Source organism: Marmota flaviventris, chromosome 14 (genome assembly GCF_047511675.1).
Source record: "Marmota flaviventris isolate mMarFla1 chromosome 14, mMarFla1.hap1, whole genome shotgun sequence".
NCBI lineage: Eukaryota > Metazoa > Chordata > Mammalia > Rodentia > Sciuridae > Marmota > Marmota flaviventris.
In genome coordinates, this window is record NC_092511.1 from 21,076,851 (window position 1) to 21,089,422 (window position 12,572).

General features: G+C 39.2%; 2 protein-coding genes across 2 annotated transcripts in view; one reads left to right on the plus strand and one right to left on the minus strand.

Moving 5' to 3' along the window:
* Positions 1–233: 233 nt before the first annotated feature.
* Mrpl33 (mitochondrial ribosomal protein L33) lies at positions 234–9,067 on the plus strand. The gene is made up of 4 exons (XM_027933426.2): positions 234–327; positions 1,153–1,171; positions 3,478–3,584; positions 8,911–9,067. The coding sequence occupies exons 1-4, from the start codon at positions 240–242 to the stop codon at positions 8,958–8,960; spliced, it is 264 nt and encodes an 87-aa protein (XP_027789227.1). The 5' UTR covers positions 234–239; the 3' UTR covers positions 8,961–9,067.
* A 1,951-nt stretch (positions 9,068–11,018) lies between these two features.
* Positions 11,019–12,572, minus strand: part of Rbks (ribokinase) — an 86,677-nt gene continuing 85,123 nt past the window's right edge. Inside the window, exon 8 of the mRNA XM_027933424.2 lies at positions 11,019–11,261. Coding sequence (XP_027789225.1) covers positions 11,088–11,261 — 174 coding nt within the window. The 3' untranslated portion in view covers positions 11,019–11,087. The remainder of the gene's footprint in view (positions 11,262–12,572) is intronic.

A 12,572-nucleotide genomic window follows, 5' to 3' on the forward strand; every position in this document is an offset into this window, starting at 1 on the left:
ATAAAGATGGATTTGTGCTCTTGTATTTAAAAAAAGAAGAAGAAGAAGAAGAAAGAAGAAGAAGAAGAAGAAAGAAGAAGAAGAAGAAGAAGAAAGAAAAAGAAGAAAGAAAAAGAACAGTTAAAAACAAACAAACAAACAAAAAAAACAACAAAAAACAATCAGCTAAACAATGTGCGGGTTCCAGGTGGGGGCGTAGCTTCAGGCAGCTCCTGGAAGTCCTCTTCCGGAATCGGCCCATGCCCCGGAAGCAATTGTTAGTTGGGCGCTTTGCGCGTCACGGAGACCCCAGGGGTGCGGTCGCCATGTTCCTGTCGGTGGTCTCCTGTAAGTGCTCCTGGAGGTGGCGGCGGGGGCCTACGGCGAGGGCGAGGGGGCCGTGAAAGGGCCCCGGGAGGATGAGGGGCGGGGAAAACGAACCGGCCGGGATGTTTCTGGTTCGCGGCGGCCTCACTGCGCGGCTGAGTAAACTGCTGGGGTCTGCGGGACTAGTCTGGATTCACTTAGCGTTTGCGGGACTTTAGAGTCTAGTCAGGAGGCGTGGGGCGCTTTCCCTCAGGTCTCTGTAGGGATGTGTCAGAAGAATCACAGGACGTCCCGGTTGGGAAGGACCTCAGAATTTCTAGCTCACATATTTCGTGCCCTAAAGGTGAGGAAATCAATCCCGAGAGGGGCAGTAGATGGCCCGAAACAACACACCTGGGCAGTGGAAGCAGGCTCCCGAGTCAGTGCTCCCCTGCACCTGGCTGGCTTCTTGTTTAGACTTAGTTTACCAACCCACCTAAAATGACAGTTGTTGCAGTTGCACAGGTTGACTTGTCAAACAAGACGCTTGTTCCATGCAAATAATTTAAACTTTAAAAGGGGGGAAACAATGAAGTAGATGCGACCTTGGAAAGATTTAAAACGTTTCCAGTCCATCTGAAATGATGGTACAAAGCATTATATTCAGAATAGCGTTGATCTGATTGGCTCTTTTACTCTTTCAATAAAATGCTGTCGGGTTCTCAATATCTAGGGTGAAAACGATGATATACTTCATGAATTAAATGTTTTTGGTTATTACTGACGTTTGCATTAACTTTGCATAAGATAATAAATTTGTGTTTTTATTTTCTCTTCCAACCTTTTCTCTACACATACACAAAAAAGTTGCCAAGAGCAAGTCAAAGTAAGTAAAAGTTTTAAAATTGAGCTTTGCTTGTTTATGTTAGTTTTTTTTTCAGTTCAGTTGCTGCTAATGTATCCATATATTAAACATTTAATCTTGATTTTTCTAAAAGTTGTTTTAAGGGTTATTTGTTAGATTTTTGTTCTTATGAGCTCTTTTAAAAAGTGCAGATGTTTCTGTATTTATGATGTTGTTACCTCTGGACAAACTTGTTGTTAGTGGAAAATATTATAGCCAAAAATGGATTTAATACACCTCACCTACAGAACACTTGTGCTGCCTGTGTGCTGTATCTTGCTGCTTATTGCTACCTTAAGAAATGATCAAGATTTGAAGTTTGGCTTCTACTGAATGCTCTTCTTTCATATCATGGTATAGTTGAAAAACAATAAGTTGAGAACCGTCTTTATTTCCCTCCTGTCCAATGAAGCAGCTTCTGTGAGCATTCCTTTTTGCTTAAAGCAGCTTTCATGTCTTTTCTAGGCCCAGGGTTTATGAGCTTATTTTCTTGTTTCTAAATAAACCATTGGTGTGCTGTTTGGACTATCACCATGTTTTCTGTTTCCTCAAACTGGAGACCAGGGGCCATTTGTCTGAATCTAGCAGAATAAGTTGTAATCTGGTTAAATCACAGGGCCTGTTTTATGAGTTTTGTAATCTTTAGCATTCATGGTATAAGCACTTTAAAAATAGTAAAGAGTAAAGATTCCATGATACCACAGAGACTAGAAATAACAGACTGGTATTTTAAGATAAATTTTGTAAACAATAACTGAAGGTTTTCTTTTAAAAATAAAAATTCTAAAGGCTGTTTTAAAACAGCCTTTTAAAACAGTAAGATGTTAGCTGAGCATGGTAGTGCATGCCTGAAATCTCAGCAATTTAGGAGGCTGAGGCAGTTAGGATTGAAAGTTCACAGCCAGGCTTTGCAATTTAGCAAGGTCCTAAGCAACTTAGCAAGAACCTGCCTCAAAATAAATAAATAAATAAAAGTAGCTGGGGATGTCTCTCAGTGGTTAAGTGCTCCTGGGTTCAATCTCTGATTTAAAACACAAAGCAACTCTTAAAATTAGTTTTTTAAAAAAATTAAAGTTAATGAAAAACATGTATCTAAGTGTTTTTCCCCCCAGTACTTTTTATTTTTTTTATTAAAAAAAAATTTTTTTTGTAGATGTAGTGGACAGAATGACTTTATTTTATTTGTTTTATTTTTATGTGGTGCTGAGGATTGAACTCAGTGCCTCATGCATGCTAGGAAAGCGCTCTACTGTTGAGCTACAGCCCCAGCCCCCTTTTATTGATTCACAAAGTTTTTCCTACAGTGCTTCTTATTGATTCACAGAGTTTTTCCTACAATTCGTTTATGTCAGAATTTCCCACTGCTACATTCTGTAAGAGTCCCATGCCTTTGGTTTTTGTTGAGGTATTCCCTGCCTCTTGCGTTCTTTATATCTTGTGACATTTGCCATATATGTATTGCCTTTAGACCCTATACACCAACTCAATTTTCATAGCATACCTTTATTTCCTGGAGGACATAGACAGATACAGCTTTATATTTTCCATAGTGCTTTTCTCAGAGTAAGCACTTGATTGAGATTTATTGTCCATCTTAACTATAATCAACAGATGTATGCCTCTTTGGAAGTACCGTGTTGAACTTTGAAAGCAATGCAGTGATGTGGAACGTAGTCTAAAATTTATTTTGAAATTATATGAGAAATGACATGGTCTACATAGGGAGACAAGACACATGAAAAAGTTAGTATAGGAGAGTTAAAAGGTCTTTATTGCATGGACTTCATCCTTTGGATGACTGTAACTTAAAGTATGAAGGGACAAAAGGTTTGCTATGTAAGTGATATAAAACTTTCTGTTTCTTTATTTTGTTCCTTCCTCATTGTGCTCTTATCACTCATACTCTAGAAGAGAGGGCTTTTATGAGACAACCATTTTTACAATTGCCTCACTTGGTAACTGTGATCATCAGTACTTTTCTATTAATACCCCCTCCTCATGTGTTCCTCATGAGAGGTGGATGTCTGAGGTTAGTTCCCCAATGTGGCTTGATTGTTCTTACTATTTTCATAAGTCATTACCAAATCACTGTGTTAGATCAAACCCCCCAATTCAAACCATTGAAACTGCTCTATGGGAAACATAGGCTGTGTTAGAACCAAACTTTCTCAGGGTCAACTAATGTCCACAACTGATATAACTCCTCAAGCTTCTCAAAATGTGCCATCCACTTATGACTGAGTTTAGTCCATTTCCTCAGCTTGTAACAGCTTACTTTTTAATCTTAGAACCCTTCTGGTGAAAATGGTGAGCCAAGCTGGGACAGGTTTCTCCTTCAACGCCAAGAGAAGCCGACTCCGGGAGAAACTGACTCTTTTGCATTATGATCCACTTGGTAAGATTCAGAGAATTACTGCACCGTAGATTCAGATGCTTTTAAAGTCTGTTGCCTTGGAATATACCAGGACACAAAGCCAGATTAAGCCCTTGTGCTCTTGACACTAGATTCAAGTTTAAATAGAATATGTCAGGGAAAATCTCCAGGAGGAGATAATTAACTAAAGACATGAAGGTAGGAAACCATCCATGTAAAGAGAATAGGCAGTATCCTGCTAGAAACAAAGAGAGTGTCTTGAGAAGGGGAAGGTATGGTCTGACAGTGGCAAGTTATAGGGTCTAGATGTAAGTTAAGGGAATGTAGTATCTTTTTTTTTTTTTTGATTTTGAGAATAGGAAATGTTATTTTCCATTTTGTGCCATCCATTAAAAGACCATCATGCAATTTTAAATGGTGTGTATTTGTCTAAAACAGACTTGTATTCCCAAAGCCAGATAATCTGCTCAAACCTGATTGCTGTTGGTGGAAGCCCATCCTGTTTCTGCATTTGATGTGAAGGTTTATGCCAAAACAAAAGCCAAAACCTGGCAAGCAAAAATTTTTTTTGTTTGTTTGTTTTGGTATTGGTTATTGAACCCATGGGCACTCAACTGCTGAGCCACATCACTAGCCCTTTTCTTAATTTTTAAATTTATTTAGAGACAGGATTCTCATAGATTGCTTAGGGCCTTGATAAGTTCCTGAGGCTGACCTTGATCTTGTGATCCTGCCTCAACCTCCCAAATTGCTGGAGTTACAGGTATGTGCCACTACATCTAACCATAATTGCTTCTTAATAATATTGACAAAGACTATGTTAATGTCAGGAAGTGCTTTTAAAAAGTTCTGAGAAGTCCATTTGTCAGCTTAAAATTGCTTGAGTTCCATTTGTTAGTAGAAATACAATTTCCTGCTCATATTGCTGATCATTCATTAACATAATAAAAAAGGAATTCTAGTTTTATACCTGAGAATTAGGAGTCTGAATATCAGGATGATTCCTCATGTGGTAGAAAAATTAGTAGAAGAATAGTTTGATAGCTAGATTAGTGTTGTGTTTTTCTGCCTGATTTCTTTGTATTAGCTGGTGAAAACTCAAAAGTGGTGAACTTTATACTGAAGTAATTTTATTGTACCATGTTAACTCCTTTAGAGTTTATTTTTTAGGAACTTGCACACTACTAATAAATATTGATTGAAAAACCTTTTGCAATAATAGGATGAGAAGGTTTTGGAGTTTTCATCCTTAGTGTGGAATAGGTATCGGGAACTTATTTGTCACATTGATTTTAAGTTTTAAGATTGGGAAAGAGGGCTGGGATGTAGCTCAGTGGCAAAGCATCTCCCTTGCATTCGCAAAGCCCTGGGTTCGACCCCAGTTCCAAAAAAGACAAAAAAAAAAGAACCCCACCAAAAAAAAAAAAAAAAAAAAAAAGATTATAGCCATAACTAGTTTTGATCATAAGTTCAAAAAATGGGAGAAAAGACTTGTATATAAATTTTAGATACAATTAGGACTTTCTAATAAGGAATGGTTTGAGCCTTGATAGCACAATTTTTGTCTTTTCTGAAGAAAAGTATGTTCTGGGATAGTAGACTACCTGCCTTTCTGTCCACTTATTGGATCCTTTGCAGACTTTTGTGATGAAGATGTTTGCCTTGGAGCCTGTCCCATTGCCCAGGGTACCTAATAGCTTGGCAATTTTCCTAGCATATTTTACTGACATGAGTTAAGTTAGTTTGAGGATAATGTTTTGTTAGTTTTATGAAGGAAATCAGGTAAGGAAATAAATATTCCCAGTTATTTGAGCATTTTCTAGTAAACTCTTTGGCAAGAACCAGCTGTATCTGCTCCTGTCCTTTCAGACTCAACTTTCCTAATGTAAAACTAGATGCTAATATCCAGGGAGGAAGGATTAAAGCTGAGGCCTAAGCTTATTAAACTTTGTTTATCATAAAGAGAATGAAAACTTGTCAGTTTTAATTCCTTGGTTGACTAAACAAGACGATATAGACTTTAATTGAAACAGAATAGATTTAGGTTAGCTGTAGGGGAAGAACTTGACAGATTCATTCTTCTATGAATTAAGCAACAAATATTTTGACAGAAAATTTATGTTTATGGTTGTGGATAGCATTGTGTCATTTCAGCTCAGTTAACACATATTGAGTCCTTCTGTGTATCTGGAAACAACTCTATAAGTGAGTTGGAGTTCTCTCTCAGGGAAAGAAATAGGATAGAGTATTTTGGGAAATTTGTCCAGGGACTCAGAGCTACAAATGATGGAGTCAAAGTTTGAATCCAATGATTCTAACCCCAATTCCCTGTTCTTTCTGTTATAGGGAGCCAGTTTGATCTTTCTAAACGTTTAATTTTTTAAAAAATCAGAACTTTCCCCTGTGTTCAGCCTAGTATCTAAGATCATGAAGCCTCACTGTGATTCCTGCCACCTATCACTTTTCCTGCTTTAGTCATCCAAATGCTGCTGCAAATGCTGCTCCTTTAAGGGCTAAGTTTTACTCTGTTGGGCCTTCTGTCACTATTACTTTCACCTTAATCTTTAGGTTCTTAAAGGGTTTATTGGAAATTCATACGGGTACCTCATGAGTACTAAATCAGGGATTCTTTTTTTGTGTGTGTGTATGTTGGGAATTGAACCCAGGGACTCTTAACCATTGAGCCACGTCCCCAGCCCTTTTTATTTTATATTTTGAGACAGGGTCTCACCAAGTTGCTTAGGGCCTCTCTAAATTGCTGAGGCTAGCTTCAAATTTATAATCCTCCTGCTTCAGTCTCCTGAGCCACTGGAATTACAGGCGGGCACCACTGTGCCTGTCTTTTTATTTATATATTTTTCCTAAGACAGGGATTCACCCTCTTGCCCAGGCTGTCTTTGAAAATGCAATCCTCTGGCCTTAACTTCCTGGAGGGTTGGGATTATAGACAAGTGCATCTCATACTTTTGTAAACTTTGCATTGTCTAGCACAGTTCCTTGGAATAAAATGTTTGTTCTTTTGAATTAAAGGAATTAGTACAGTGAATGAAAGAATTTTCCTGAATAAAACCTTGTTGTATTAATCTTATTTGTTCCTTGCCTTGGTCATTTAAATAATCTCCTGATTGCTTCTCAGTGAGATAAGTCCCCTGCCTCCCTTTGTTTTCTTTTTTGGTGGTGCTAGGGATTGAATCCAGGACTTTGCAGATGCTAAAGTACTCTTATCACTGAGCTACAATGCCAACCCTCCTTTTAGCTCAACTTTTGCCTCCGTGAAGAAGAACACACAGAAAATATTTCTAAACAGCATTATTTTGGAAAGTGTGTTGTGTCTTTACTAATATCTTGTAGTGCTTTGTAGGTCCTCCTTAGAGGAGTGGAGTCTTAGGAGGAGCAGTTCTACTTATATTTTAGATGATATGAAGTATGCAAAAAATATCCCATATATACAATGTCTGTATTATGTAGTATTCTTACTCATTTCTTAGGTGAAGTTCTGTTGACTGGTTAATGGTTTTTAAATTCAGCTGCCTTTTAGAATTGTCTAAGGAGTTTTTAAAAATGTTGTTTTCTAGTCCAATTCTAGCTCTACTGAACCAGAATTAGTGTAGGGGTAGAGGTGAGAAACAAGAATGTATTTTAAACAAGCTACTTAGCTATATTTTTTTATAGTTATAGGTGGACAGTATGTCTTTGTTTAATTTTTTATGCAGTGCTAAGGATTGAACTCAGTGCCTCATATGTGCTAATAATAAGCAAGTGCTCTGCCACTGAGCTACAGCCCCAGCCCTATTTGGCTAATTCTTAGTCACACTTTGGGAATCTCATATACAGAGATTCTGTCCATTGTGATAAAGAAGAAGAAAATACAAAGCTAAAATTATTTTGTATGGTAGAGACTATTCGGGAGTTACTAGGTCACATTCCTTGAGTTCCTGAATCTTCCTTGGGTGCATTGCCTTTTTTGGCAAAGAGGAATCAAGTGGGGTGAGTGTAGGGGGAAGTGGTTAGAAGTTAATGGTGGGTTCTAGGGCATTAGGGGACTCTGGAACCCTTATTTTCCTAGCATGTAGCGTGTGCGCACGCGCCAGGTTTCTGTTCTCGCAACTAAAAGGCTCAGGGGTCACTCCAGTTAAACTGGGCTAATCGGGCTGCACAAAATAACCATACAAGAGACACAAATACCTTTTTCTTTGGGGTCGCTGTGATGGCTCCTCTGACCTTAAGGGTCTGCAGAAAGAGAGAGCGCACGCGCTGACCCCTTTTATTGAGGAGAAGCTATTCAAATGAGGCAAGGGGTCAGGTTTCAGGGGGCTGAGTCTATCTTCATGATGTCCACTGTCAGCAGGTTGACTGACACCTGGGTAGGCCATACCCAAGGGCACAGTAAGAGAAGGGGACACACACAAGGCACTTCCATGGAAGATTCTATCCTAAACAGGACAAGGGGTAATATTACAAAGGAACAGGTGAGCGTAGCTTCACCCATGGGGCTGTAGCAAGCACACCCATGCACGATGACAACGACCCTTGTACCCAAGAAGGGTGGGGAAAGCTCTGCCACATTTCTGTGACTGAGCCCCTCAGCACCCAGCCGGGGAGTGTAACTCAGTCACTTGTAAGGTTGGTCTCCCACGTGTGTGTGTGTGTGTGTGTGTGTGTGTGTGTATGTATGTATGTGTCTCACTGGGTATGAAATCTAGGGCCTTGTGTCTGTTATGCAAGTGCTCTACAACTGAGCTACATCCGCAGGTAGCTACCTGTCTTTTATCCAAGAAGATAGGGATCCCCCACCCCAGGGAACTATATTCTTGTCATATTTACAATGTTGAGATTTTGGTTATAATACTTCATTACTAAAGTAAGATGTTCCTATTTGGGTTTATTAGAACAGCTCTGGAAAGTAGAAGTACCGTGGTATTTACTCTTTCCATTAGGCTGCCTTTTCTTCCTTGTCCTGCTCAGTTCTTGCTGCTCTGGTTCTGAGTCCAGCTCCCAGCCTGCTCTTGCTTACTTCCTCCTGGAGTGGACCTCAGCTGGTGAAGACATTGAGTGTTTCCCATGTTTGTCACTTTCTTTTTTAATGTGAATATTTCACACTGATTAAAGTATGACCTTGTGGAATACTAAGGAAGCTACTAATTTGCTGGTGAGTAGTCTTTCCCTCCAGTCATTTCTTGACTCTGGAATTGAGGAACTGAGTTCGCAGATCACCTTCAAACTCATGACAGAGGAATAGTAAAATGTGAGAGAGGAGAGGTCTTAATGGCCTAATAACATATTTTTATTAAAAATGATGATGATGCTTTTTAGTTTTCCTCTACAACCCTTTTTTCTCCCCCCACAGTGAAAAAAAAAGTCCTCTTCACGGAACAGAAAAAAATACGCTCTCTCTGAACAATGGATTGAAAATGAACTTGATTTATAAATGAGAAGACTGAGGGCGGGGATACTGATTCAGAAATCCCACAGCTTGTAATAAAAGAAGAGGAAATGGCGTGGCATCACTGCCTCCTGTGATTTCAAGGCCATTGTGAAGGGAAACAATGCATTGAAAGAAAGTTCTTCATATTAGGACAGACATCGTTGCTTCACATTTATTTATCTTTCTGGATATTTTTATAGCCCTTAATAAAAAATATTAAAATAGCCTGTGCCATTGTGTCTTAGTGATGTTTTCCCCTCCCATTTGAAAATTTAAAAAGCAACCACATTCTTAAGAAAAAAACCATTGTTTCATTTAATAGAAGATATTTTTCCATGGTGAGACTTATGCAAGAACTTCTAGATTGTTTCTTGTATTTTATAGAATAGACAGAGCAGCACTCCAGGTGATCTTGAAGACCCCCCCTCCCCGTATAATAATGGAATTGGGTGACAAGGATGAGCAGGAAGGACAACAAAGGAAACTAAGATAACTTCTGTTTGTGATTTGTGCTTATATAATTAGGAAAAATGCCATTGGTCCGTATTCTCAAGTCCAGATCACCAAAGCAGTACCTAGGATTTTTAGACAGTTTCAGACTCCTTTATCCCCTAGATCTCTTTTCTTGCTTTCCTTTTTTTTTTTTGGGTGATACTGGGGATTGAACCCAGGGCACAGTGTGTACTAGGCAATTGCTCTACCTCTTGAGCTATGTTCCCCAACCCTAACCTCCCCCTTTGTTTTTGGACTGGGGATTGTACTCGCGGACACTTTACCACTAAGCTATATTCCCGGTCCTATTTATTTTGAAACAAGGTCTTGCTAAATTGCGAAGACTGGCCTCCTGTCTCAGCCTCTTGAGTCACTGGGAAAATAGGTACGCACCACCATACCTGGCCATTCCAGATCTTAAAATTTTATTTTGGGACAGGGACTCACCAGGTTGCCCTGACTGGCCTCAAACTTGGTAATCCTCTTGGCCCAGATCCATATATTTTCTTGCATAGGCTACTGTTACCCTCATATTTTCAAAACACTCCAGTTTTCTCCTTTATTTCTCAAAATTCTGGCTGAAAGGATTATTATTACTTTTTTTTGTCCCCTCCTTTTCTTTGAACTTTGCTGGTTCATATCCTGTCCTATCTTAAGCACTTGTATGGGAGACAGATGAGTGCCTGCCCTGTCCACAGCATTGAGAAGCAGTGCTGTTCCAAAGTAGCAGGTGTTCCCTCCCTATGGCCCAATCTGTCTCTAGAAGAAAACCAGGCACAGCTCTCTGGAAATGGAATTGGATGTGAACAGTTGTTGAGTCTTAAGGGCTTGTGGCATTATAGTCAGTCAGCTATTTTATGGCATCTTTTGTTAAAGCTGTGGTTCAAAGCAGTAACAGGTGAGATCTCAGTTATATTTAGATTGAAACTGTACACAATAGAGTCTTGGGTTACAAGAGAAATCTTACATGATCCTAACTAAGCCATGTGAAGGATTTGTGTCATGCATGAATTGCTTTAAAAAACAAAAAGCCTTAACATCTGACCTAACAAATGTGTATTCAGCCCTTAAGCTGAACGAGGCCCACAGGGTGTTTACATTAAAAAAAAAAAGTTGCTGATATATAAACAATATTTCAATAAATATGGAAACTTTTGGTTTATGTAGAAAACCGGAAGTTTGATAATACTTGAGCTAAAGAATGAGTATCGGCCACCTCTTTTAAGTACTTGGGAGATTGAATCCTTATGCCTTTTCTCCTCATTGAACATTCTGTTCTCTGGCTCTAGAGGCTGGTATCCACCACCCCTGCTGTATGGTGCCACAGAAAATTATCAGTCTACAGGCAATAGAATATGCTGGTCCTGAGTAGCGATAAGTTTTACCCAGATCCTGATTGTGGAATCTAATTATAGTTGGTTCTTGTGAATGTATGAAAAGCAAAGGATCATCCTTATAAATAAGTAAATGAAAACTTGAATGTGATTCCTAAATGAACATAATATTTACAAAGAAGAGAGAGGACATTTTCTAGTAAGTGTTAGCTAGGAATGGTCACCTCAGGTACATTTTATTTCCAGGTATCTTTACTTGAGGGATAACAGTAATCAGAACAGAGTAGGAGGAAGGTCTTTTTTGTATGGATAAGATGACTGTGTTCCTGCAGCTTGGACACTGACTGCTGCGATGAAATTGGATCTCCTGAGCATTTCTTCCAAGGACAAATTTGGGTAATAAGCCATGTAGAAGGCCAGAGCTCCCACAAAGCTGTCACCAGCACCCTGTAATGAAAAACACAGTTGTGAAGATAAGCATGTAGTCAACCTGTTGCCCACACTGTATAGTTTAAAAACGTAATTTTAGAATAGTTTTAGATTTATAGAAAAGGGACAAGGACAGTGGCGTTTCCATATATCCCGCACACAGACCTGTTAATATCTTAATGTGGTACATTTATCACAATGATGAAATGGTACTGATATATTAACTGAACTCTATTAGGATTGTGTTTTTGCTTCATATCCTTATTCTGTTGCAGGATCCCATTTAGTTGTCATGTTAGACTCCTATGGGCTGACAGTTTCTTAGGTGGTTTTGATGACTTGGATAGTTTTGAGGACTGATTAGGTTTTGTAGAATTTGTCTCATTGGGATTTGTGTATTTTTTCCTCATGGTCAGGCTGTGGCTATAGTTTTGGAAGGAAGACCACAAGAGTAAAGTGTCATTCTCATCGTATCAAGGGTAGATACTGTCAATATGGCTTACCACTGATGATGCTAACTTTCATCACTGGGCCAAGGTTTTGCCACTGTAGTCACTTTGTTCTCTCTCATTATACTTTTTTTTCTCTCCCTTTCTTCCTTCCCTTCTTCCTTTGTTTCTTTTTGTCTGAACTGAGAATCAAATCCAGCTTTGGCTAAGTTGCTGAGGCTGGCCTCGAACTTGCAATCCTTCTGCCTCAGCCTCTCCAGTTGCTGGGATTACAGTCATGTGCCACCACACCCGGCTTAAAACAATTTAGATGTTATTACTTGATGATATTAATATCAATTTAGATGATATTACTTGAAAAATTATTCTGGTATTCAACAGATTCAGGGGGCACTTTCCAGTTTTCCCATTTGCTAGTTCTTTAGACCCAAGAGTTTTCATGACAAATCCCGAGGCTGTTCTTCAGCCTTTACAAAGAGCCTTGATTGGCATGAGATTGTTTTAGTTGCAGCTGAAGTATTCAATGAGCTATGTGCCCAGCACAGTGATGGGTACTAGAAAAGAAGCAAAATCCACTGTGGATCAAACACTAAACAGTGGCAGAGCTTATAAATGCAGTTGGATTTTAAGAAAGGATTTGAATAAAGCCTCCCTGAAGGGAGTCCTTATAGAATGAACCAGATTTCTAGATAGAAGGCAGGCCTTGAAGAACAAAGACCCCAGAGGCGGAAGGAACAGAGTGAGCTCAGGGAGTGGCTTTAAGGAGAACCACATTTCCCTTTGTTTACATAAAGCAGTCAATATTACACTTGCCAAGGAGTCATAGCAAAGCTTACATAAGTGTTTCCTGCATGCCTCAGTGCTGCACAGTGTTCACCAC

Excerpts from the sequence above, each read along its gene's own strand:
- Mrpl33 (XM_027933426.2), top strand. The coding sequence starts at position 240 with ATGCCCCGGAAGCAATTGTTAGTTGGGCGCTTTGCGCGTCACGGAGAC. Across the intron at positions 3,585-8,910 it reads TTTGCATTATGATCCACTTG|TGAAAAAAAAAGTCCTCTTC; the intron begins GTAAGATTCAGA and ends CTCCCCCCACAG.